Raw genomic sequence first — 22847 nt, forward strand, 5'->3', positions numbered from 1 at the left:
GTCTTTCTGCCATTATGTTCAGCATTTAAGTGCGTTTTATGGTTGCAAGCTTTTTTGAATTGGCGTTAATCGATTACAAATTAGATATCGCACGTGCTGGATGGTATCGATGTATTGTGAAAGTGATTTACTCTCCATCCGCTAATGCCGATGCGACGTATGATAATGTCCATTTCATAGGTGAAACGAACATTGCGCCTGTCACCAGTAATTATATCTTATAGCCAAGCTATCACATCGTGGTGTCGTGGGCCTGGCTTCTTTGTCTCATTTGTCTGATTAATTGGGGATTACATGCTGAAAACTAAATTATTGGAAGTGGTTGGAAATCGGGAATGAGACTAAATTCTCTAATATTACAAATTATGATAAAGCACTTCGATTTTTGATGAAGTAGAGCTCAGTGACTATTTCCAATGGTTTGGCAAATTACATTACCTACAGGAATCATACATGAGGCCCATGAATGTGGTGTTATCATTTGATCCGCTGACTGCCGCATTGAAAAGACCATTCGGAGGCGGCGGCGAGTGTGTGATGCTATAGTGTTATTCGGGTCTTACACAGCAGCTGGTACTTAGCAGGGAAAACACTGAGGTCTACCGAACGAGGTTTGTGGTATATTTTCTTCTCATATTACTTCATGCCTCATTATTTCATTTGTTCTTTTTTCATAATTTTTATAATGAAGAGTTTTGTCTGCTAAAAACACTTTAAAGGTAAAAGAGTAAACATCAAATGCTATTTTTAAAATTGTTAGGTTTAAATGGACAAGAAAAAGTAGACATAAACTGAAGTGGATATATACTTTTGTTTAATATACAGTGAAATAAATTATTTCAGTTGAAATGTGATGATATATTTTAAATCTCTTTATCTTACAAAAGGAGAATCAGAATTTGTAGATATATTTTTATAAGTCTTAATACGTTTTCAATTGGCTTTTCTAGAATAGTTTTATACAAATTTGCTATAATGAAACCCCACTAAAAGTCTGGCTATTGCATATTTGAAGTTAAATTGGTTAACTCCAGCGTTACAAATAGTTTTTCGAGATTTGCTGCATACGCCGACGGAAGTCGACTGGGTAAATTATTAATTCACTTTATCAAATTATAAAAACAAAATTTTCAAAGGGCAGACTCATTCCCTAGAAAAATTTAGTGGTTGAAGTGAATATGATTTTTCGTCTTTTATTGTATTATAGGAGCAAATGGCTTTTTAAGTCGGGTAGTGACATATGATGATCAGACTATAATTTGAAATGTCTGCAGTAGTATACGTCACGTTCTAAAGACTGTCTATATATTTACCGCTGTATTAATCTATTGTTTGACGGCACGGGGCTAAGGTATATTTGAATGTGCTCTCGACTTGCAGCTGAACGGTACTAGCAGTGCCATCCTATCTATTGGGATCACGTCTGGAGAATTCAAAGTAAAGACAACAGACGTTCTACGCTTCGGAGTCCTTCAGCTGACATAATGTTTTGTTTCCACTGTCCACCTACTCTCCATCCCGCAGCTAGACAATTCGGAATGGACCTTGCTTATCAGCACCACCACCCATGTAAGTAACCATCCGAGTGCCACATACAGTGTTTCTTTTTTATTTTGCCTTCCGGTTTTTAAAAATTCTTCTGGGAAGTAAAACAACGCGTAAGAAGCTGTGTATTATGACATGGTACGTAAATACATACATGTTGAAGGGACAGCAACTAGGTGACAGATTAAGAAAGGATACATACTTGTATTAGTATATTTGGTGTATTGTTTTACGTTTTAAATAGCTGACATTTAAAGTTCATGATCCATATTAAAATTGACACTTTGGCAGATCATTTAAAAATCATGATACAGTGGTACATGGTAACATTTGATAACGCGTTATTCAAACGTGAAATGGACATTTTATATAACATGTCGCTCTTCAAGCAAACAGCTGTAATTAATGAGTGTTTCTGTTGCCTCCTGGTAAGATGATTGCGGCACCCAATGCTAATTTTATAGGAATCCTCTGTCACTTCACTTTGATTTCTGTGTTACGCGATGTGTACCCGATAAATCTCTAATTCTACCGGATAAAAGGAACAAAACTGTTTCAAAAATGTCTCTTGAAAAAGGAGTAATTTATAAGGACTATCTATTCTATAAAAGAAGTATGTTTTCATCGTAAATCAATATGGGACATAGAAGTTGGCCTTCCTAATTTGATTCTTCTTCTTCCAGAAGCAATATACTTTACCATCTGAATCATCAATAATTGTCATTTCTATATTTTCCTTAGATTATCTAGGCACTGCACTGATATTAGCAAACATTTTATTGTCAATTGCTGTACAAATGAATCCATAAACTAGGCTATATTGATATCGATATACCCTCAGCGTCATATTCTTATAAATATTATTTTAATGACGGAATCATCTGTTTGATATACATAGCTTCAAAAAACATTTACAACCATGATTATATGTTTATCATAAAGATTATTGACTTCGAACAGATGATTTGTCTCGATTTTTTTGGAATGTCGAATGGTGCATTTAATTTCGTTTAGAGATTATTTTATTTCTTTTTTTTTCGATTAGTTTTTTTTTTATTGTTTAATAAGTTTTTATAGCGGGCAGGTAAATCAGCTAATTTCATGTCTTTGCATATAAAAATATTTTGTTACAAGTGAAAAGAAACAAATACCAGACATTTGATCTTGTCCATAAATATAATAAGACTTTAACATAACATGTCTATTAGATAAGTGATGATAACGTTTGGATGTGGATAAAATTCCTGTAGTATTTGTGGTGTCATTCTGAAAAATTAACGACAATTTGTTGGGACTGTAGCATACCACTGCATTGTGTTATATAAACAAGCTATCTAAAGGGACTATCCACCATTCTCTAACTTATTAGAGTACCATATACTACATTTCCGGCTATATTTGGTGTCGACTCTGTTTTTGAACGATCATTCTATTACTGACATTACTATAAGCCACGATGCCCTATCGTATGATTTCCTACAATATGGTTGATGTGTGACTGTAACATCACATGTAGAACTAATACTTGTCTTTTTAAAGAACATATTTCATTTAAACGATGATATTAAACATGTCCATTGCACGTGAAAACATCATTTTGTTGCAATTATAGATTTTCTTTATCTCTTTATGAAACCTACTCATGGTAGATATAACTGTTATCTTCAATTTTTAAAAGAATATTTTGTTATGTTTACTTGTAATGAAGACGGACGTGGGAGTGCGTCTATCCGAAATCTACATTCCACAAACAGACTGACTATGTTCGTGTTTTCAAGAACATTGCATTATAGCACGATTTGTAGACGCAGCGTTAAACTGCATTTTTATTTCAATTTCTACAAAATTGAATGTGCTTCTATCTTTAATTTAATATTCTTGCTAGATGTTCATATTTTGCGTTTAATTTTCCATATAGAATATGACAAGTTGGGAATCAATAGGCACACAATGGCTTTGTATTCCCCTTTAAATCCATATCTATTTGTTACTAGCCACAGGGGTAAACTCCATTGAATTTAGATATGACAAATTTAATAATATTCATATTAATTAGGTTAGAGATTGCTTTATTCACATCTCTCCAAATTGATATTGATCAGTTATATCACATTCGTTAGATGATGCGTTCAAAATTGATTAAATATAGTCAAATTACTGACAAGTGACGTATGACATCACTTCTGCTTGTGTCGCTCACGACCAATAACCCTACCAGGGGGTTATGGAACTTTCCCCGTATCTGGCTTAGACCGCTCTATCTGATAACCCGACACTGCACCAGGTTCGATAGATCGTCAAGGTGTCCTGCTCCTTGGTTAACTGACATTAGTTCAATAATGTCTGTAAGACTGAACTAGCGATGTGCTAAAGTGAAGGCTAAAACATATAAGGAATAGATATCGAGATTTCTGGAACAAAATTATAAAGAAGTTGATTTGCATGTCATTACAGAATAGTAAGGTAATTAAAGATCAGATCAAATACAGCATTCCGTCTGAATTCAATTTGCTATATACCTGATTACCGAGATATTGAAAGGAAAAGCATGCGGAAAATTCATTTTGCAACAAAAAGGAAATATCAAAACAACTAAGGCATAATGACATGTGTCAATATATTTTCTTAAAACGTATAATATATATATGAATATAAATAACTTGTTTTAATTGATATATAATCCCGTTTTCACTTTGTGCATATATAAAGTAGTATAACGTAATAGATGTGTTGTAAGGTGTCGTATAAGTTGACCTTGCAACAGTTAATAATGTAACAATGTGACGGTGTGACATCAACAAATCATCTCCATGCTTTATTGCTATTTAGAACTTTAATAATAAGGCACTGTCTATTATCTATATATGACCAGTATCAAACTGTCTAATATGTGTTGTGCTGTCAAAGTAACCCACGCTGATATCAGAAAAGGGCATATACATGCATATATCTGATTATCCAATAACACTTTAAATTTTCTATTTCTCATATAATGTTTATCATGTCTTGTCAGTAATTATTTATAAAAGATTTTTTATCATAAGACGTACATTTTTGAAATGATAATTAACGGTTACACTATGCAATTTGAAATATAATGTACGTAGCCTGATGATATTTTTGTTAACATACAACATTATTTTGAACATCTAATTTACCTGTCTGATTTCTCAACTTAATGTCACACACACCAAAATATCACACTTACCCTGTAAATACCAACGGTATATGGACACGCCCATGGCTTATGTCGATTACATTTCCCTAGTAAATGGAAACAAAATATAGACATCGCACGTGCCTTAAACAGTATACATGTATGTAAATTGTATCTGGATATGTAACTTCCTTATTAAATGTTAACAACAAGTTAATATATCTGTACTACACTTAATATCTATTTCACTTTCATCGTAAATGTCAATGATATCTTGACTTCGCCCTTCCGTAGTAAACATCCATTTCAATTTCTTAGAAGACGTCAACAATGCATTGACATAGATCTTGCTTACCTAGTAAATATAATAAATATTAGATCCTTTTTATGATAAATGTCAAAAAAATTCGGACGTAGCCATTCTATTGCAAAAATGAAAATATACCTGAAAATCAGAAACGTATTATTGATATATCATTTTCAAAGTAAATTTCATTTTATTTTTTAACTTATCTTTCACCTCTCTAGTGATTGTTCACAGTATTTTGTTTGTCATTTCCCTTGTTAATGTTAATTATACTTAGATATGTCACTTACCAAATGAATGCTGACATTATATTTAAATCTTACCGCGGAAGGTCAACAAATCATTGATATCGCACTTCCATAGTAAAGTCACCATTATCTACACATATCACTTCGATTGTGAATGTAATCAATATATGCACATTTCACTAAAATATGAACAATTCCCGGAAATACTTATTTCCTAGTTATTTCGCATCTCACCCACCGGTAAATATCAACAATATATAAATCAACACAGATGTATTACACACAGGAAACCTAAATAATGAGCAATTACATCAGTTGCAAAAGGAGTCACAAAATCTCAGCATATTTCTGGCGAAAATAATGAATTCATAGATCTGCTAATAATCAAATCTAGTTTAAGAGGGCGTAATCTATCATTATTGAAATCAATAATAAGCAAAATTTGTCTAGATGTTTTAGATGAATCATTTATAATATACAATCTTTTTGTTTGCCATTTGAAAGAATGATATTGATTATCATGTGTTAGCGCACTGCATCTTCGTTACTGTTGATATAAAGACAAAGACGTGGATGAGGAAACCACTTACTAAAACCACTAATAGGTTCATTTCAATTCTTTTGTACGGCAGGTCTTGAGGTTGAACGAAAACAAGAACTTTATAATGAACAATTAGAGAAAAATATAATAAATTACGGTAAATAACGGCTTTGTTACTGACTAACGTTCGTGTATTGGTTGTGCCGGACAGTTACACTATGTCCAACATACACGTGCATATCACAATAAAACAGGCACGTGCTTGTCACACCTGTACGGTATCCATATTCTCCGTGTCTGTCTACGAGATCTCAATTAGTCGGCAAAGGATCGTGTTATAAGTTTGGCCAGAATCGGCTAATAATTGAAAACATGGGGTCGTCGAAATGCCAATTATAAGTTTATGTTGAAGACCAGCTCTTAACGCTGTAGTGATCGGATCAGAATGCAATTCACGCCTAATTGACGTTCTCCACAACAAATTAATACACAAATTGAAGGAAATTATTATCTCCTAATTGTTTGCCTGATGGACAGTGACGGTAAGTTTTGTTTTTGTATCTTATCCTGACAGGTTAAGACGCTTTATGTGTCTAAAGTGAGACGTTTCCCTGAAATCTCCTTTTGGAATTTCTGCCACGACTCAGCGTAAGATGGTCAAATGTGTTTTGACATTTATAATGGCAGGAGTGCGCCTAAACCATCGAGCCATCTTACCTAACAGTTGGCTAGACAAAACAAACGCCAATCAAGACCATACTTTAAAAGTTAAAGAAAAAAATACGAAAAAAAACGTGGGTATAAAAAGCGAATTGTTTAAAAGAAGTCGTTAATTTAATTGCGTGTCGACTTGTGACAGAGGTTAGCTTTGTAGCTGCTGAACCTTTTTCGGCAGATCACAGATATTTGTCCTTACTCTAATAACATTTTAACAAGATAAAATACCATGAATTACATCCTATTTCTAAACATTAATTCAACTGTTCTAATCATAACCCATGCCCTACTGCAATTTTTTCTTTTACATATAATTCTTTCAGGTTTTTCGGGTTATAAATTAGGTTACACTTTTGTCTGCAACGCATGCATTTAATTCGCACATGCCCTCTTATCAACAGTTAAAAGGAACCAACCTTTAACGCAATACATCAATATGACAGCGGAACTGTATCACCAATGTTAATGTTTTGGAAATGTATTCGAGTGTGACCAGTGTGCGTTAGTTGTACACATTCTACTCGTTTCATGAATCCTCATAGGATATAGTAAAATGTAATAAATAAGAGTTAAATATATGTTTATCAGAAATAGATAACGAGGGGAAACTTTGATCATTGTTCAGTGTTCCATCATCTGATAGCATAACATGTTTGTATGGATCTCTCTGACACGTATGTAGTTACTTGACTTCGGGTGATGGTATGTAATATTGTATATATTGTATCATGAATCATTAAATTTCATTTAAGTCTTTCTCATTATGATCAAGATTTCAAAGATTAAGGTTGTCATAAAAATATTAGCGTTATGTAAGTTAAACTGTATATTATATTTCATATTGTCAAAGTTAAGCTATATTAATGTTGATAACATCCAAATTTTGGAATATTTACCTTTATATTGACACATATTTATATAAATATATGACAAACGTTAATTGTGTACGATCATGTGACATACATATGTGACACTTTTGTGTCAATTTATTATATGATTACAAGAATATACGGCAATCATTTATATAATGTATGGCCGTCATGTTAACTATTCATTCATAACTCATTTATAAAAAAAATATCCAGAGCGTAGATGTCATTTACATTAACGGTTATATAAATAAGTATGTTAAGGTAGGATTAGTTTCATTTAAGATACTTTTGTAACACCTGATAAAGATTTGTTAAGTCAATATCAATTGTATAATGGGGATTTAAATGAAATCTTAAAAATTGAATGCAATGGGTGAGGACTTAAATGATTAAATAATAGTGTTCACTTGCCATGTCAACATAAATATTAACAGTCATAAATAACGTTATTTGAAATACAGTCGTTTGAAAGGTTAATATAATGTGACTTTTAAAGGTTAATATAATGTGACTTTTAAAGCTTTCGTTTACATTATATTTTATTCAAAGAGTTAAGGATTGTATACCCCAGCAAAATTTCTGATGTTGTTATCTGTCGTCGAAAATGGTCTTGGGTATTCGACGTTCTCATAAACATATTCATTATGTTTATATACTGACTGTAATACTAGGCGGAACGCATTGCTCTTTTTCGACCATATAAATACCATACTCCACATAGCGTTTGCGTCGTTTTGTTTCTATTTTTACTTACAGTTTTGTCAATTGTAGTATGGACAAACTACTTAAGTTACATAACGAATCATTAGGGCACTATGGTTGTAGAATAAAGCTGACGCGTTACCGTTCTTACATCAATTATGATCCAGATAATAGGGGAATGTGCAAAAAACACCAGGAGATATCTCCCGTTAAAGTCATCGGGATATGGCTTACTTCAAAACGTTAACGAGGCATCTAACACAGGTAGATAATGTGCAATTGTGTGAAATAAGGTTAACGCCTGGCTTTATGTTTCACCCGGATAATCATACAGAGGTACATGCATGTTTTTTAAATAAATCATAGCAGCCTATGGTAATAGTTACCACTTGACACTTATCGTGTACTATAGTGCTTTTTCTATTACGAACCTGATAATGATATCATAATGTACTTTTATGTATTGATACTGTGATTAAAACTGAACAAAATAAAATAGGACTAATATTAACCAATATCACAAATAAATCTGATTGCATCTAAATAATATCACACTCGCATTGTACCACAATTAATGTGTTTTTCTGTACTGATTCTGAATTTAAAAACTACCAAACTTAAAAGGGATCGAAATTATTTACGATCACAAATAAATCTAATCGTTTTTAGATATATATTAAGATCACGTTGCACCACAAAATGTTTCTGTACTGAGTGAACTTTGGTTAAAAACTATCAATATTCACTAGTTTCAAAAATGAATTACGATTACAATTATGATATCAAATTCCCAATCAATATTATAACAATACATTATCATAAACAAAGGTGAAGCAAATACACAGTGCCACAAAAAGTTAGTCCCACACTTAACTATTCTCGGTTTAAAGTTGGTGTCTTATTATACAATACTGCAAAGTTTCACGATATGGACATTATTTTCAAATTCATGTTAAATTTCTAATGAATGTCGTTACCGCTGACATGATTTTATACACCCCTCTTAGCTGCTTTCAAAGTTCCATTTGCCCCATGCAATAATTCTTACTTCCGGGGGTCCAACATTAAGATACAACTATAGAGAAAAATGAAATCACACGCATTCATTTTTCGATTTAAAGTCATCAATATCTTATGGGGTTTTCATGGAAAGTTAAATAAGATAACATTTTTCATATTTATCTCTAAAATATATATTTTTCTCTCTATGATGATTTTTTAAGAAAATGAATCGTATAACAAAATGCAAGTGGTTTTAGTGAAACCTCGAAAAGGAAAACTTCTTCTGAAAGACCAAATGCATTTTGTACTTCTACGGTATAATTTCCAATAACAACATTTCCACCATACGACGCCAGTAATGTTTAATACCATTTTTGGGGTTGTTTATAACGTGACATAAAAAGAAAGATATTCTTATATTTTAAGATATAAATTATTCACCACAATTCCATAATGTGAAACAGTATTAGTTATAGTGTCAGGTTATTCCTGACAACATTATTAGTTTTGATTTAAAAGTCACTACCGCGACAGGTGTTTCAATATGGCAACGTTGATAAGATCTAATGTATGGTCATCGAAACTAACTTATTCCATATATGTGAACAAAAATAAAAACAACAACCTACAGACTAGTTTCTTAAATAGCATGCAGAATGGAAAGTCGTAAGGATTCTGTGTATCTGTGTTTTATTACGAGATGCTACATCAAGCAACGCCCATTATGGCATTGAGAGGAACTACCACATAACTGTATTGTCATCAATAATTTAATGTTACAAATGACACCAGAGGTTTATACTCATAGATGTATCTGTCAACTATTCGTATCGGTATTTCCCATCTACAATCATTTGTATGAATTAGATACTTAATACTGGTTGCATTTATATTTATCAACTGATTAATGTTTTTTGTATATGTTGAATATATGCAATGTAATATATTTGTGTGTGTTACTAAAAATCGGAAAGGTATCGTTAAAGAAATAGCTGTCGAAAAATTTATTTGTAGGGATATTGACCACATTTTAGAAATAAACAGTATGCACACATGTCCATTTTTCAAATTTGTATGGACTTATTTTGTGGATTTTAAGAGGCATAATATGGTAAAAACCCTACTGGTCGTTTTATGACACTATCAAAATATAGATATTTATAGTATTCATGTCATTCACATAGAAAATATGTGTTCGATCGTTGTTATCCTGTGTCCCTCAACGTGTTGATGAATAAGTGATCGATTTATATTTGTGACTATAGAAATACGACGTGATTAACATTATCGTATCAATACACTTTATTATGTTATCAAGTATGTTATGTGGCTATTTAAACAACATAGTGCGATAAAAACATCAATACATATCCATATGGCCAGGATCCTGTACATAATGACACATTAGACATATTATAGCAACAAACGTGGTTTCTTACAATGCAGGATTTAATACAATAACAAATAATCATTTACAGATCCACATGCTGACATATAAGAGGAACTTAACAGCGTTATACGATAAAACATTTAATTTGAATGTGATGTTTAGCAAACGCCGCGTCGGCCAGACAGGGAACCTACCTTACTTACTCATTCCACTGGTGTTTGGTTGTCATTGGTATCTTTGTATTCTAAATCAGATTATTTGATTATCATGTGATGGTGCTTGGGCATTCGTCTTTTACGGAGTAAGATGCCTTTGGATGGGAACGAATAATGACAGATTAAGGCAGTATTTACGTGCTTTAATGACATATTTATGGAACACTGAACTTCGAAAGGCTTCCTCAGCACGCATCGAGTATATATACGGGTTTTACCTGTGGGAATAAAACCCTAGGAAACCCAAATGTGTAAATTTGTTTTACAAGACTGTTAATGTCACTCATTTGTGATTTATACACATAGATAATGTAATTTTGCCATTATGTGACTCCTGATCAAAACATGCCGTTTACCACAGCACTTTATTCAATCATACAATCATTGAAAAACGCGGATTTGTCCACGCCGTGTCCATAGGCAATGCACACTAAGTGAGACTAATTTCTTTTGGCACGCGAGCGCGTGCAAATGGGGAAATAAGATGCGGCTTTAATAATATTTACCTAAGGTAATATGGGATCTCCACGCGCGGTGTCTAATGATCGCTAGCGTCAATATTGAATTAGATTACCTTTGAAATTTAATACTTACTGAGAAACAATTAAGGTAAGGTTGTAGCGGGATGTGTCACCGTAGTCCGGGCGTATCATCTCTGTAGTGTCGACTCCAAAGGCCATATCAAACTAAAGTCGATTTTTTTTAAAAAGAAAATCAAATTTGTGTTATTGAATGAATCCTTCCTATGTCTAAAGCAATGTATTTTCCTATTCGTTGATGTTGATTTGGTTAAAGTTCGTTTACGGTGAGGTTTGGGTTTGTGCTTTATGGCGTCGAGGCGCTGTAATACTATCCAATGTTATTATAAAATTTCAAAGCTGTTAATATCATCAGCGTATCACCCAACATCATTTAAGTAAGGCGTAAATTAGATAAGGGTGATATTCGCCCAGACGTAAGCCTAGTATGTATAGGGAACGGAGAAGGTTTAATTGGACTAAGTGTGGTGGAGGTGTTATGTAATGGCGATGTCATCTAAATATAGGAAATTTACAAAGAATCTGAGCTAGTTACATCAATCTCTATAGGGATCCTGGCCAGTTTATTGACTGATATATTCAATTTGTAAAAAGGACTAATGCAGCAGCGGCTTGTGACAGGTCAGGGGACTGTGTTAGTGAGTTGTTTTGTTACAGCAATGACCGATCGGGGAAAACAATTATACTTTCTTGTATTAAAAGTGTCAGACATCGAGATGTTTGTAAAACATTTTTTTCCTAACGGACATTTTTAGAAAATTGCTTCCATACAGGATGGCATCGAAACGACTGTTACGAGACACAAGGAACATTCAAACACGTGTCAAAAAAATGTAGGAAATGTTCATGACCCAGGGAGGCATCGCACAATGTAACTGAACAATCGATAATTAAATAATAGATATTAGACTTAATATTAAATTACGTTTGCATTAGAGGATTTCTTTCTGTTTTTGAATTATTAGAAATGCTATCTATCTCAAATACCAACGAAACAACTAAATATCTTACTAACAGGAACCACAGTCCACCAATGGCAGTGCATGTGTTTGTTCAGTGGTTGATTTTACGCGAGTAATTAATTTACACGAATCTTTATTTTCGAGAATACAGATTTTGTGTGATGTAACTTGTGTAAATTCGTCTCCGATATCTATCGCTCATTCTAAAATTGATAGATGTGTCCAACATTGCTCGATTTTTCTGGAATCCTATACAACAAGAAGTTATTTAATAATACTCTAGGAACACAAAATAAGGTAGTAATTTGAACAGGCTCGATTCAAGCTTCCTTTCTGTTGGAAGAACAAATATTTAAAACAATATGAAAAATGTATTTCTATTAATAAAATATTCAAAAATTATCAAAGAAGTATCTTCGACATCTTTTCTAAGTAAACGAGTAATGGAATAGACATCATATCTCTAAATAAAAAAAACAAATGAAAGCTTAAAGGACATATTCCCCAACATTAATTCATGTCATCATCTTACCACTTTTATCATATACTCTGTAGAAAGGTATACAATGTTTTCCCCCCAACAATAAAGGAAATGTATTGTTATATGTTTTCAGATTCTGGCTATGGATTGCACACCGATTTTCAAGATGACAGCTTTGCTAGACGTAAACAAAGAAGGAATAGGACAACATTCACCCTCCAACAGGTACGTTTATTCAACTAATTAGGTAACATTCACCCTCCAATAAGGGCGTTTATACAAACAAACGGACAACATTACCCTACAACAGGTACGTTTAAACACACAAAAGGGCAACATTCACCCTCCAATTGGTACAACATTTACAAGCTGCGTGATCGGTAACTATATTCGGTAAGCAGATTCCTAAGCAGATTCAAATAGTTAAAGTACCAAACGAAACGCAAAATGTCGGGGGATTAAATATGTAATGGTTTAATTTCGCATACATAAATCTAAAGCAGAGCTTTGTGAACTTTTGATAGGACCGATACAGAAAAATGATAAAAATTTGGACAGATAATGGACAATATTTTTTTTTTATTTCAGCTTGAAGAGCTTGAGAAAGCTTTTGCTCAAACGCATTACCCAGATGTTTTCACCCGAGAAGACCTAGCCATGCGAATCAATTTAACGGAAGCACGTGTGCAGGTAATTTTATCTATTGCCAAAAGATAGCATATTCTTGTTTCCCATTATCGGAATTGACTCATTGTTGTCATATGATTGCTATCTATCTTCTCTTAAATTCGTCTTCATTGCAAGACTATAATATACTCCACTTTACTTAGGCACGTGATATTGTAACAAACGTGGCATTAGTAATGACATTAACAATGTCATATAGGACATATATCATATTTACCAAAATTCAATCTGTCATGCAGTTTAAAGCTGTTTCGAGAAAACGTACTGGCTTTATAATATGGTATCTTCCTGAATGGGTTTTCATATTGCATTTTACAAAGGAGAAACAAGAAATTGGTTGGCCATTAGTTTCCCTTAAAATGACGATGTTTTATTAATCTATTATCTTATGTCGATGTAATGTCCTATACATTTCATTATAAATATTATGTATAGGTTTCATCTTCAAGAACAATTATATAAGTATTCATTATATTTCCACAAATTGGAGAGTTATAACGTTTTACTGCGCGCCTCTTCTATAAATTTCAGCGTCTGGTCTGATTAGATTTAACGTAAACATGATAATAGCTCTACTGGATTGCTACCAAATCAAAAATGATTGACAGAGAATATCTATATATTTATTTCAGTCAGCCATACATGACTGACACAGACAGCATTTTCATCCTTCTGATAATAAGTCATATATGACTAAACCAATTAAATTTTCAATCCAAATACTAGGTCACGCGTGACTGACACTTCGTACGTTTTCTTCCATCCCCCTGCTAATATGTCACACATGACTGACATTAAGTATGTTTGCCATCCCCCTGCAAATAAGTCATACATGACTGAAACTTAGTGTGTATTGCCATCCCCCTACTAATATGTCACACATGACTGACACTTATTGTATATTTCTACCCTCCTACTAATTAGTCACAGATGACTGACGCTTAGTGTGTATTTTCATCCCCCTGCAAATAAGTCACACATGAATGACACTTAGTGTGTATTTTCATCCCCTTGCTAATAGGTCACACATGACTGACGCTTAGTGTGTATTTCTAACCCCCTGCTAATAAGTCACACAAGAATGACACTTAGTGTTATTTACATCCCCCTGCAAATAGGTCACACATGACTGACGCTTAGTGTGTATTTCTAACCCCCTGCTAATAAGTCACACATGAATGACACTTAGTGTGTATTTACATCCCCCTGCTAATTGGTCACACATGACTGACGCTTAGTGTGTATTTCTAACCTTCTGCTAATAAGTCACACATGAATGACACTTAGTGTGTATTTCCATCCCTCCTGCTAATAAGTCACACATGACTGATACTTAATGTGTATTTCCACCCCCCTGCTAATAAGTCACACATGACTGATGCTTAGTGTGTATTGCCATCCCCCTGCTAATTAGTCCCACATGACTGACACTTAGCGATAAGTGTGTATTGTCATCCCCCTGCTAATAAGTCACACACGAATGACACTATGGGTGCATTTCCCTCCCCTGCTTATAGGTCACACATAACTGTTCCTTTTTGTGCATTGCCATCCCCCTGTTAACAGTTCATTCATGACTGACACTTAGTGTGTATTTCCGTCCCCCTGCTAATAGGTCACACATGACTGACACTTAGTGTGTTTCCATTACACTTATAATCAATCACAAATGAGTGAAAAAGTCTGCATTGCCCTGCCGTTGGTAATAGATCACACATGAAAATGAAAATTAAACAAAATTGACTATCTCAAATGTTACTAAATGTAACGCATGATCGGCATAATGCATATTTCTCAACCATTTATTATCTTTTTCGGTATGAAATAGGCATTGGTAAATATTACCTAGGTCAAAAAAACTACCAACAACATTGTAGTATCAAAACATGTGCATGTGAAAAATATCGATGAATTCATATAAAACCTCTTTATGCCAATATCAATTATGGAAGCAGTTTATGTATTACGTTAGCACGCGCGAACCCGCAATATATTAATAAAAAAAAACAGTTTTTTACTGTAGGGTTAAAGACGAGTAACATGCAACTGTTGAACTTTACGTATTTAACACTGACGAAATAATTCACTTATAAAACATGTAAACCTGATTATATTCAAATCTAATCCTAGATCATCGTTAAGTAATATCATAACTTACAATATAATTATGACTGATTATTACTTTTTTTATTTAATGAGGAGAAATCATTGATCCTAACACAATGCAATTACCAATATAACAAAGAGAAGCAACGAAATGCCGAAACGTGAAAGTACAGATAGGAAAAAGCCCTTATTGAGAATCTAAATAATTGAATGAAAAGACTGCGCGTCTCATATAAACATTCGTCATTGCATTGGTTAAACCGTACAAAGCGCAAATGGATTTCATAACACATGGCACACACAACACAAAAGTCATGTGGACATACTGTTGACGAAGTTGCCATTTTCACAGTGTACTGTATAAGACATACACTTGTCTAATTCTTATTGAACTACTGCGTATACATGCATACGTTTTCATTATAATCAACTATATATAACTGTACATTTAATGTGTTTTCATTAATTATCAAATAAAATTATTTTTATATCAGGTGTGGTTTCAAAATCGTAGAGCTAAATGGAGAAAAAGCGAACGGTTCGCCCAACAACAGACAAAACCAAGTACGAACCAAAGTGACACGGGGAATGAGGATGGTGGCTCAGAGATCGACATGAAAATGCAAGATGGTGGCGAAGACCTTGAGGTTGACACAGTGACAAGTTCGGACGACCTTGATGACTCCTTACTTCCAGAAGAAATCGACGTTCACTCAGAACGAGGCGTGGATATCATCAGTAAAAGTGAATCGTTTGATGTTAATTCAGAAACGAAAGAACAAACGCAGTGTAATTCTAATCAGGACTTTAACGAGGAACCAGACACAAACACAATCTCTTCAGATAAAGAATTAGACCAATCACCTTCAGTGTTATCCTCTTCTTCAAACAGTAATGAAACTGACGACAACAAAAGTAACCTACCCGATAAAGCCGCAGAGCAAATTTCTGAAAATTCTGAAACCGAAACCACCACCTCAGAATCCAGCGGAAGCGTTCACACAAGTCAAGTCATACCGAATCTCCTGTCGACGGGGATGCCACACGGAATGTGTTCCTCATCCTCTATGCTGATGAACATAGCCAATCAAACTCAGGAAAACATCTTGCAGAAACAACAGCCATTCCTGCAAAATTCTTTTGTGCAAACATTACTTGCCCTGAACAACAACGCTACATCCAGACCACCTGGGCTGATGCCGTTTATGGACGGGTAAGTGTTTTGAATCGTTAGATAACAGTACTGACTGAAATATAAATCTAGTATGTATTACACAAGGAAGAATTTATTTTTGTAAAATGTGTATTATTAATGCCAGTTAATTAACTCAAATAACTACTATTTATTTTTGTATTATTGTAAGCATCAACGTTACTCTTTGTAAGTATTGTGACTCTCCACAATTTCAAACTTCTTCGAGTAGTACCCGAACTGTCCACACCCTCAACCTTCCTTGAGAAGAGTTGTAACTATCCCCAACCTGAACATGTCTGGGGTAGTACAGCAACTATCAGCCATATCAAACCTTCTTGTGCAGTATTATTCATATGTTCAATCTCAAATTCTTGATTTGTGGTATCTATCGACAACTTCTACCTTCCTTTGGTAGAACAAACAAATATCTAACTGTTAAAATGAACCACGATTTGCTTAGGTAAACAGGGTTTTCCTTCGACATATTGACGCAATATCAAAATTCAAAAATGACATTTTAGGAACTGTACTTAATTACTGAACAATATGCAAACAAGAAATCAATGCATCTTTTAAATATGCAGTCAATATTGTATTACAGAGCTGGCTACAAGAACTACTTGGACAACTATTTCACTCCCAGACACTTCCTACCTCATGTGGCACATCCTGCTTTTAAAGGTACGTTGTTTGTCAAATAAGCAGCTGAACCAGTACCTCATATATTATAAAAGTGTCTCAAAATAGTAAGTATTGTGACTTTGAAAGAAATAGCGAGGTCACTAACTTTTATAAAAAAATCTTTGTAGTATCAAGAAAAATTAACAATGCAATTTACTGCGCATCGATAATACATTGTATCTGTTGCTTTATAAAGAAAATAATATAACATTTTTGATAGAAATCTAAAAAAAGGTGTCCTCGATATTTTCTTAATTTTGTTTTAATTTCATTTTTTTCTACCATTATTAATATTGTTTGTATAATAAAGGATTAACACGTTACCATGTCCCTGTTTAGTATCATGAAAACGTGTATAAACCTATCACGAGCCAATACCTAACCTTTCTGTAAACTTTACAGCGGCGTGCCTTCCCTTCTGTGCTTGTTGCACCACGAGACCGAGTTGTCCTCCCTTGATGGTTCCACCGGATCAGAGATCATCCAGCGTCGCGGAACTCCGACGTAGGGCACGTGAACATTCGGAATCAATTACATCATCAAATGTTCCCGACACCCCACATAGTAGCCGACCATGAGGCTTGAAAGCGACCCCTGGCATAAGAAATAAATGAACGATTGAGGGGACGTAACTTTCAATCATTAACGTTACCGTAGTGCAAGGAACCTGTGCTTGATAATTTCTACAGACTTGACAGTGTAGCAACGCATTGCACAAATTCACGTACCATGGCAATGATAGCATGCATATGCTTGTTACAATCTGGAACCTATTCCACAACTAGCTAGGAAGATATATATTGCATATGTGGACAACTTGTTTATATGAATTTGCACCACCAAAGAATATTGCGTCATCTTATATGACGCCATTCCTTTTTGTTGTTGCTTTGTTTGATTGTACTTGTTAACTTATACCTCCTATTGGCTGTCTAAATGTGCTTTCAATTAAAATAAAATAACAAATGTACACTAAGGGTTGTCTTCTACTTTGCTCTACCTTTCTACCCAACTCATCAAACCTATCAATCGTAAATGCAAATGTGCACTAACCGATTATGTTATATACAACGAAATAAGCAGAATAACAGAAGATGTGATGCATGATCCTTCCTTCAACACAATAGCATGCGTACCGCTTGTGATGTAACTTTCCCAGGTAAAACCCACATCCATATACATACAATGTAACATCGTAACGGAGGCTACAGTGACTGCCATAACGTCAATCTGTAGTACTCACTACATGTCATAGGATATCTCACAGGGTTTTTGAATAAGTGACATCATCTCAGTCCAGCAGCCAGTAGAACGATGAAAAAACAATAACGGGAGAGGAGGAAACTGACAATACATCATCATTTTGACAGATTAGACATTGGTTTCTGTTCTAATTAAGAGTCGTAATGTATGTTTACGTTTGAGGATAGGAGAGGGCGATGTAAGTATGTCATATCAACCACAGAGCTATGTTGGACTAGATAACTATTAGAAATGGAAGAACACATTCTAGGCAAATACTAGAATGATCAACGTATACGCAGCTTTACTTATTGAGAATGCTATCGAGAACCTATTACGTTACGACAATAAAAGGACATTTTCATCACAAGCCAGAAAACAACTTGACAATTGTTCAAAAGACATACTTTTGATCGCAATAGAAATTGGGACGTCTATTTTGTAAGAACAAAAACTGTTATACAGTGGTATTCCAAAGGAAACATTTATCAAACAAAAATCGCATATGAACCACATGACGCATCTAACAAACAAAACTCTCATACGACGCACCATTCAAACAAACATTTTATATTAACAGGGGACGCACATTCAGACAAACATTTTATATTAACAGGGGACGAACCATTCAAACAAACATTTTATATTAACAGGGGATGCACATTCAAACAAACATTTTATATTAACGGGGGACGCACATTCAAACAAACATTTTATATTAACAGGGCGCATCTAACAAACAGATGATTAAACAAACGAAAGCTCCTGCAATGCTCCATTGTTTGTGAGGACTCTGGTAGGAATTCTTAACTTAGAAGGTAAATTTGTATTAAAATCTTAATTTGATAAACAAAATAAGTCGATAACAAATCTATGTTCGGGCAATATTTCGTCTCTGGACAGTATTGATGAGGAATACGTACATATAGGACATCTAGCTTAGTCCAGCAAACTGTTTTTACGCAATTTACATAACATCATTTACAGAGATAATGCTATAGGAAGTCAGCGTTGTATGAGTACAAACTTGACATGGTTGTTATATAAATAGCCTCTAACGATAGTGTAAAGTGCAACATACTTAATATCTACATTATGATCTTGCTTTGAACAGATATTCCAAACTTTATAAGATGTCTAAAAAAGATAAACCACACAGAAAAGCTATCCAACTGAGCTTCTTCCTCCTGCAGAATGCTGTGCCGGGTACTTTCGGCATGGTAATTTCAGTTAGATATCACTATAACGTTGGCATTAGATCCGAGCTATCACAATGAGGCAAGTACACCAACAAACCATGTGTCCAGCACACATACACACATGCATGCTTACACAACACACACAGAGGCCGTCCTTAAATGACCTTAGCTGTTAATACATTTTGTAGGACGTTAAACAAAATAAAACCGAATCAAACTGTTTCTCCCCGGTTCTAGCATTTACCCTGCGGTATCCAACAGAAGAAACATTTGGTGTTGTCATTCATTTCCTCGACATTTTGTGCCTTTGGCAAGTAAACCTGGCAGTTTGTTATTATTGACATTGCCAAGGTCACCATATTGTATGATGTCACAGAAAATTAGATGAAAACAAGTAGACACAATATCGTTTCGAGTCCACGGAGTTGTAGCGTCCGTCTATGCTTGGACGCTTAAAATGCAATTGTTTTATTATATGTAGTTAATCGAACCCTTATTTTTATCATATGGTGGAATACCGGCTCGGATTTCTTTTGAGATAACTGCACAGGTGTTGAATGAAATACTGATTCACAATATCTCTGATAACATTAAAAAGTATGTCACAGGGAGAATTTCAGACATTACCTACATTCATTCTTCCAGTCTACGTTTGGGGTCTGGAAAACTGTCGTGGATCTTGATTGGATATGATGTATACCCGATCGCTCCGATATGTCAAAAGAAATATTATGTAACTTATGATGCGTATAATATCGGTGACCATGAAAAGATCTTCATTAATGGTATCGACGCGTCGGGAGATTTAAATGTTGGTAGTGTTTACTGCCGTGGTTATATCTGAGCAATTATATTTTTACACTCACCTTCCGAAATAAGCCTCTTAGAGAAAAATTAATTCCATAAACAACTTTACATTTGTAACAATTCTAGATCCTGATAATAACAGGTAGAATGAGTTTCTTTGTTTGTATGCTATTATATTGCATCTAGAAATACGGACGTACTCTGTACAATGTTATGTTTTGTAGTTATCATTAGTGTGCATTGTGTTTTCGTTGTCGCTTCCCCTGATGTCACTTTGAGGACATGACATAACGCGGGTTTAGGTTTTCATGGTCGGTGTCATCGATGAGGCGGAAGATGCTTGCTTACATCTAGTCTTATTCTCTTTGATTTCCAAAAGTGTCTCTCTTATACATTTCTCCTTTGTTCATATATTGCCTTCGTCTTATTGATTTTCAATTCGAATTACTACTTCGATATTCTCTTCTTGTTCCTTTTTATTTTAATAACCGCACCAAATTTTTGCATTTTTTCACACAAATATAATTATTGGGTTATTTATAGAATGGATGCTCCTTTACTCTTGGATTAGTAAAATGTACAATGTACATGCTCGTCTGAGTATTTATATACTGAGTAACGTCTGGGTAACTGACGATCAAAGGGCTAGGTAACTGCAAATATAAATAGAAAATTGGTTTCTGCTGAAAATTGGTTTCTTTAGGTATTATAGGTCGATGATGCTCTAGTTTCATACACTGTTTCCTTACTAAAAAAACTCGAAATCAAAATTGCTTTTCAGGTTTGAGGACCAAATTTTAGGTTACTGTTACTTTAAATAGCACATCGGTTTCAAAACAATAACAGAAGTTCCCAATTCCATGTACAATGCTCCTTTGCGCTTGCAATTGAAGTCTGAAGATCAAATATCAAGTGAATCTTACCATATATAGAAAGTTGGTTTCCACTCATTAGCTCAACTTTATCAATGACATTCAAACTTCAAACACTGCGACCTTACATGTGACCTTACCTGTTCGAGGGTTAAAGGTCATTGTTACTGTTACTAGCGTATTACACTTTGCAACCCAAAATTACCTTAGCATCAAAAATCTAAGTATTACATTACAACCGAGTATACAGACCAATAACTATTAATTCATTCCCAGCGATTAGCTACAGACTGCAACCAGTATATATGTACATGTTGTGATAAAACCAAACAACTGGGACAAGGGAAATAGGCCTGGTCTCAGGGAGCTAGAAGCGCACTAAATCCCGAAAGTTCATACTTCAACTGTATTCCTAACCATACTGATGGTGTGACTTCACCATTGACTAAGCATACGAGTGGCATTACTTTGAAGTTTACTCTATACGCAGCTATGGACTAACTGGGGTTAATGGAACATGTCAATCATCCATTTCATATTTATAACTGTAAACAGCGCGTTTTGTGTTAAATAAAAACCCACGGCCATGTACGATAGTAGACTGAGCGCATTCTGAACACATGTATAACCCCTAGAGCAGTTATTCAGTGCATATTTAGTGCACATATTGCATGATTCCAATTTAACGCCAAGAATATGCAAATATACATCATGTTTCTCCTCAATACAAGCTATCCAAATCGTTTGCTCCTAATCCATGAAAACACGTACTAGTTATTAATTTGATAAGGCAAATCCATGGTGTCGTGCGAATACCGATAAAGATGGATTTCCTGATACAATTAGGTATCAAATACAATTAGTCTTCACTTCAGCCAGCTGGATCGGATTTATGTGTTAGATTTCAATTTGTAACATCAAGCATTCTGATTGCGATGAAAAATTGATATTAAATATGCTTTCCTTTAACGTTTTTATTGTAAAAATATACTTGAAAACATCTAGATATTATTTTTTTAGTAAATTGAGCCTTGTACCTTATTCAAATCGGGGTTTTATCATTGAAAAAATATTGTGTTAATTATTTTCCTTTTCTGAAAAAGTAGGTTCGTCGTGGTAGTAAGCTTACAATGTTTAACGGCTAATTAAACACCTGTTCAAATGGCATGATACCTTATTGTATTGTAGCGTGGTACAGCAGATACCACAACATCCGGTAAAACCAAAGTTCAACTATTGATATCAATGTCAGCTAGTGGTTTTTATATTTTAAATGACGTTTTATATTGAAAACTGATATTGAGAATCACATCAATAATGCGTTGTTTGGTTAGAGTTTTACAATTTCGCAGAAACTTCAATGTACGGCGACACTCAATG

General features: G+C 34.2%; 1 protein-coding gene across 1 annotated transcript; it reads left to right on the forward strand.

The window, feature by feature from the left end:
• Nucleotides 1–521: 521 nt before the first annotated feature.
• LOC110452824 (diencephalon/mesencephalon homeobox protein 1-like) lies at nt 522–18300 on the forward strand. Its single transcript, XM_021501520.1, has 7 exons — nt 522–611; nt 1381–1569; nt 12812–12903; nt 13267–13368; nt 15966–16684; nt 17268–17347; nt 17750–18300. The coding sequence occupies exons 2-7, from the start codon at nt 1485–1487 to the stop codon at nt 17923–17925; spliced, it is 1254 nt and encodes a 417-aa protein (XP_021357195.1). The 5' UTR covers nt 522–611; nt 1381–1484; the 3' UTR covers nt 17926–18300.
• The last annotated feature ends 4547 nt before the right edge of the window (nt 18301–22847 follow it).

Source organism: Mizuhopecten yessoensis, unplaced genomic scaffold (genome assembly GCF_002113885.1).
Source record: "Mizuhopecten yessoensis strain PY_sf001 unplaced genomic scaffold, ASM211388v2 scaffold6899, whole genome shotgun sequence".
Lineage (NCBI taxonomy): Eukaryota > Metazoa > Mollusca > Bivalvia > Pectinida > Pectinidae > Mizuhopecten > Mizuhopecten yessoensis.